Source organism: Micropterus salmoides, unplaced genomic scaffold (genome assembly GCF_014851395.1).
Source record: "Micropterus salmoides isolate LMB-PRFRI ecotype aquatic unplaced genomic scaffold, ASM1485139v1 Ms_hic_scaffold_1, whole genome shotgun sequence".
NCBI classification, from domain to species: Eukaryota; Metazoa; Chordata; class Actinopteri; order Centrarchiformes; family Centrarchidae; genus Micropterus; species Micropterus salmoides.
In genome coordinates this window covers 489780-495535 of record NW_024040040.1, presented here as the reverse complement: position 1 = coordinate 495535, position 5756 = coordinate 489780, and the positions used below count along the sequence as shown (strand labels likewise).

General features: G+C 42.0%; 1 protein-coding gene across 1 annotated transcript; it reads left to right on the top strand.

Annotated features, from left to right (window-relative positions):
• Nucleotides 1-732: 732 nt before the first annotated feature.
• On the top strand, nucleotides 733-4903 carry LOC119899945. Its single transcript, XM_038714770.1, has 9 exons — nucleotides 733-1217; nucleotides 1899-2234; nucleotides 2376-2568; nucleotides 2669-2785; nucleotides 3125-3261; nucleotides 3450-3515; nucleotides 3595-3830; nucleotides 3985-4203; nucleotides 4309-4903. The coding sequence occupies exons 1-9, from the start codon at nucleotides 1204-1206 to the stop codon at nucleotides 4716-4718; spliced, it is 1728 nt and encodes a 575-aa protein (XP_038570698.1). The 5' UTR covers nucleotides 733-1203; the 3' UTR covers nucleotides 4719-4903.
• The last annotated feature ends 853 nt before the right edge of the window (nucleotides 4904-5756 follow it).

Here is a 5756-nt window from a genome sequence, read left to right as displayed (position 1 = left end):
TCTAAACAGCAATTTTAATTGCTAACACTAAAGAGCTTCTATTCCACCTCATTATAAACCTACACACTCACTTTTTCATGTAGTCTCCTTCTTAACATTTTATTACATGTGATGATTAAAAACTTTAAAACTGAGACATGTGTGCCATACTGATGTGTGTGTCCAAAACACACCTCCATTGTTCTGAGATCACTGATCAGAGTATAATAGAACCACATGTCAAACTCTGAGTGGTTGCTAATAAAGATGTATTCATACATCAAACCTATTTACATGTCACTAAGGAGGGTAAACTGTACAGGTTGTTTACAGACAGAAACAAATTGTTTGTATGTATGCTGGATGCTCCCTGACTGGTTAGCTGCAAACAACTTATTTCTGATGAAAGTTAAATTAAACAACCACATTCCAGGTAAACTTGCACCTGTGCACAGGTAGCTCTGCAGACAGTCATAGCTGTCCTGCAGCTGCCTGTGGGGGGAGGGGGCATTTGCATCTGTACACAGGCTGAGAATCAGAGTGTGACACTCTGATTCAGCCAGCTTTCATTTAAGTCATTACTTCTGCTCTAGGAGACCAGGGTAAAATGAGTCTGCTTGTCCTGTATCTCTTACATTTTTGGGTGAGTTCAGGGTAAAATTCTCCCTCTTCAACAGGATCACATTTACTATACTATCTATAGCCTAGAGTCAGGCCTTTCACTGGAGACCAACATTGTTTATTTTGAAACTTGTGTTTGCCTGGTGTCAGAGGTCAGATCTCTTAAAGTTTTTGGTATGTACTTCTGCCTAGCATTTTCAGAAATATGGTTGATGATACACACATTTAAAGCTTTCCTCTTCCTCTGTACTGCAAGCCCAGGCCTACAAATCAAACATTTCCCAAAATTTCAGGCTCAGTATTTCAGGCCAACATTGTATGTAATGATCAGAATAATCAGATTTCCCTACACTGAACATGTATTAAAATGTGTTATGTAACTCATCCTTGTCATTTCTTACATTTGACTTACTTTATTTAAAAACAAATCAGTCATGGTCAGCCCACCCCCCTCTTGGCTGCTGCAGAAAGGTGGGAGGGACTATCAAGTGGACATATAAGGTGAGACCTCAGAGGCACCATGTACTCAGTTCTTCAAGAAAACACTGAAGATTCCTCCTGCATTTTTCTTTGTTTGTAAACTAGCTTTTTCATTTGCGAAGAATGGCTCCCAAGCGGTAAGTTCAGATCATTTGTATTTTCTGTCTTTACATTTTAAGAATGCATTCACGTGTACTAACATCTGTAAGCTTAAGTAAATAATCTATTTCTTGTTATTTAACAGCCTTACTGCTGTACCCAGGTGGCCTGTTGGTTGACAATACTATGAGCAAAAATCTAGCAAAACACTCCTTAATGACTAAATTACTAAGTTACTACAGTTATTCTTTTCTTAACTTTGAGTTAACTACAAGCTGTATGTGTTTTGTCCCTGACTTAGAAATAATAAGTATATAAAATAATAATTTGACAAGAACATATATTTGATCATGGCCTAAAATCCAAAAACAAAGGCTTTTTCAGAGGCAGCAGTCTGGACTGCAGTGTGGCATTGTAATTAGAGTGTCCAATTTGCACCTCATTGTATTAGGATCACACCAGCCCCCTCCCTTTTGAATCTGTTTCACCTTCAAAGTTTTTCTTTATATGACATAAGTAAACATGTCTGTGTTGAGAATGTGATTATTGTGCCATTTAGGTCAAATCCAATCTTTTTTTCCCATCAACGCTATTAAATTCAATTCAATTTTATTTATGTAGCGCCAAATCAAAAACTTCCTTGTCTCAAGTCTTTCTGGAATATTTTGTTTTATGAAACGATTTTAATCAAACTAAACCGTCTTCCTTCTCTCTCACAGTGACAAGGATCGCCGCATCGTTTCCTGTCTGCAGTGTTTCAGACCACAGGAGCTGTTGCCTAACCACCTGTTAAGAGTCTGCCTGAAGAACCACACAAATGAGGAGAGGAATGCAGAGGTGGACAGAGCCAAAAAGTCGATGAAGGCCTGGACCCTTCAAGGCAGAACCTGGGACTACAACGTCATGGTCAGGCGGTACCCCGATGAGGCTTCCAGACAGGCTCTTCTGGAAGACCTTCGTGACATGCATTTTTTAATTCTTAATGACCCCATGGACACACCTGCTGAATCCAGTCACAGACCACCAGGCGCTGCAGTTGAAACTTGCAACAAAAAGTGAGTTGTTATTCACTAGTATTACTTTTTATTTAATGCAGAGTCATTAAATTTAAATCTTGGAACGCTGCCAGGCACAGATACAGAAACATTTCTAACTGGCCTCCTTATTTGTTTGTTTTTTTCATCAAATCATTCTAGACCTGCTCAGCCGACTCTCCAAGACTGCCAGAGAGTCCTCAGAGTGTCACAGATGGACATGCTGGACATCCGCAGGAGGCTCCTGGATCAGCAGCATGTGGAAGAAGACCAAAAGACGCTGTTCCGTTACTTCTGCGAAGCCATCCTGGTCCTGAGATACTTCCAGCGACCAGAAGCAGTGAGGGCATTTACAGTAAGTACTTTGACTTTATACACACTGAGGAAACACTGTACAGTAAGTCACCCTGTAGTCATGTCATTAATCCCCACTGTGTTCTTTATTTGTTTTCCAGGCTTCAGATTGGGTCAACAAGACACATGTTGAGGGACGAATCCGAATGGGGGTCAGTGAACTGACAGCGTCCACAAAGAAGAGTGCAACATTTTCCCTCGCAGTGGAGGACTCTGCTGTAAGTTCTCTATAAGGCTGAATATGATTGACCCCCCCCCCCCCCACCCCCCTCCCCCAGAGGACACCAGCACCTCCTCATATACTTTTGCCAATGAATGACTGATGATGATTTTTTTTACTTTTGCCAATAAATGACTGATGATGATTTTTTTTACTTTTGCCAATAAATGACTGATGATGATTTTTTTACTTTTGCCAATGAATGACTGATGATGATTGTAAATCAAGACTTAGGGGATGGTGGGGTTGTAATAAGTTCTCTAGCAGCCTGAAAAGACTTAATATGAATTACTTTAGCATCAGAATGAAGCATTAACTTCCTGTCTGATCTCCACAGATGCTGGACGCATACTTCCAGAAGGTTCGTCCAGCATGTCTGCAGGACAGTGTGGACGACCAGGGCAGATTTTTCCTGTCCAAACAGGGCATACCAGTTGGCAACGTTGCGAGCGACCTCAACCGTCTGCATGAACAGTAAGTTTTAGCAGAATCATGTATTATAGTGTATGCATTTATACACGCTGTACAGAGAAATATAAAAGGATTAAGTTGAGTGGCTGGCTTATGTACTACATCAAGTTCAAATAATATTATTTTATTTTCTGTAAGAAAAATATGCTGAAAGAATTGAGGTATAATCTAAAATTTATTCTTCATTGCAGGTATGAATTACCAAGCTTTTCAAGCCAAGAAGTGAGAAGAGCCCACAGATTCAGTACTTCGACATGGTTTGTGTCATCATCCAAAACATACAACATTCATATATTTTCTGTTTACCAGAGTTTGACTATGAAATATTCTTTTCAGCTCTCCTTCTGATGAGCCGGCTGATGAGAGGATAGGTCGGAAAAAGAAGCGAGGCAGAGGCGCAGCTGACCAGGATGACAGGGACTTTGGAGCGTTTCTCCAGCACTTCCCGGCGACGGCGAGTAGCACCCCACCCACGAAAAAAAAACGGACCGCTGCAGGGTTTCCACCTGACAGAGTCTTTTATGACAGGTGGAGGTCTGTGCAGTTTGCCAAGCGGGAGGAGCACCTCTTGTGTAAGTTGACGCACTTTATCATTCAAAAAAATGATTACACGTCTTGGTGTTCTGGAAATTATGCTAGGAGATTAGGTTAACAATATTTCTATAATCAAAGTAACATAATTCACATTTTGGACAAGAAAATTAATTTAACATTTGTCTTTGACAGCCCAGTGTTCGAGACGGCCCCCGACAGTCAGCAAGGTGTCATTGCTCATCCAAAAAGAGGGTTGGACTGCCAACTGTCCTCGCCCCGAGAACGTAGTGGCAAAGTGGAAACCAGTCAGTAGGGTGCAGGTGGAGACGGATCCATGGATCCTCACTACGCTCCATAGTCAAAAGTGGACAGGCCTGGCCCTCAAGGACTTTGGTGGCACAAAAGGACATGGTATGTAAACATGTCTTGTGAGCAGGCGAGCATTAATCCAGCAGTAAAACACTGTGATATTGTGCTCCTGGAGTGAATACTAATTGCACCTTCTTTTGACCACAGGAGTTGTTGCCACCAAAGCCTTTTCCATGGGATCCATTGTTTGCGATTACCATGGCAAGGTAATCACAGGAGCAGAGGGCCGGAAGATGATGGAGTCCATCCAGGATGAGATGGGCTACCTTTTCTTTTTCCATGGTGGTGGTCGGGACCTCTGCGTAGATGCTCAGACTTTCCCGTGTGGGTGTCACCCAACAGAAGACACCATGGGCCGGAGGATCAATCATTCCTCCAAGAAGGCAAACCTGAGGCCAGTCTATTGCAGGATGAACTTCCCTGAAGGAGAGAGGGATGTCATCCTGTTGCAGGCCACAAGAGACATTGATATCTGTGAGGAGCTGCTTTTTAATTATGGCGTCAAGCGCACATCTTTTCGGGGAGAAGGACTGAACCTCGACTGGCTGGATGAGTGAACAAAATGCCATTCATTCAACACTCTTGCAATAATATCTATATACACAGCATGTTGTATGCACATTGCAATTGTTTTTAACTTGACACTTATCTTAATTTTATTATGTACATAACAGTGTCTTTGATTTTTTGTTATCTCCCCTGTACATAGCAAACAATAAAGATTCGACTATAAGCACTGTAATAGCTGATCATTTCTTGGAAAATTCTTGTACTGAAAAACTCAACAATGTCTGTTGGTAACCGAGCGTAGCGTGGAAGTTGAGGAGAAATATTCTAAACACCTATTTTTAAACCTGCTAACACTAAAGAGCTACCTACACACTAACTTGTTGATTTTGGCCGAATTTCCTTTGTATCACATGTGATCAGAGTATAATAGACCCTGTGCACAGGCAACTCTGCAGACAGTCATAGCTGTCCTGCAGCTGCCTGTGGGGGGAGGGGGGCATTTGCATCTGTACACACGGTGAGAATGAGAGTGTGACACTCTGATTCAGCCAGCTTTCATTTAAGTCATTATTTCTGCTCTAGGAGACCAGGGTAAAATGAGTCAGCTTCCACTGCTTTAATTAAAACATGTAAATGCCATATTACAGATTAGAATGACACACAGTTTTTGGGGGATAACTTTTGATAGGAAGGTGCTAGAGCCAAACGGTTTGCACTGTTGGACTCGGGGTTGAATTTCAAGTAGGACTGATGTGTTTTGGAGAAAATTGGAGAGTAGCTGTCAGAAGCTGTCCCGGCTGCGGCCTATATGACGCACTGCGGACAGGAAATAACAGCTAATTTCTAAGTGTCAAAAGTCGGGTGAGTTTTTTTGGGGATAACTTTTGATAGGAAGGTGCTAGAGCCAAACGGTTTGCACTGTTGGACTCGGGGTTGAATTTCAAGCAGGACTGATGACTCTACTGGATGACTCCACAGAAACCAGAACAGACTCAATTTGGCATGCCTGTCCGCCCGGGGTCAGGGGTCAGATTTCTTAAGCTTTTAGCTATGTATTTCTGCCCAGCATTTTCACATATATGGTT

Bases quoted from the DNA above. Each gene is read 5' to 3' on its own strand.
- LOC119899945 (XM_038714770.1), top strand. The intron at 2,569-2,668 runs GTAAGTACTTTG...TTTGTTTTCCAG, and splicing joins AAGCAGTGAGGGCATTTACA to GCTTCAGATTGGGTCAACAA. The intron at 3,262-3,449 runs GTAAGTTTTAGC...TCTTCATTGCAG, and splicing joins CTCAACCGTCTGCATGAACA to GTATGAATTACCAAGCTTTT.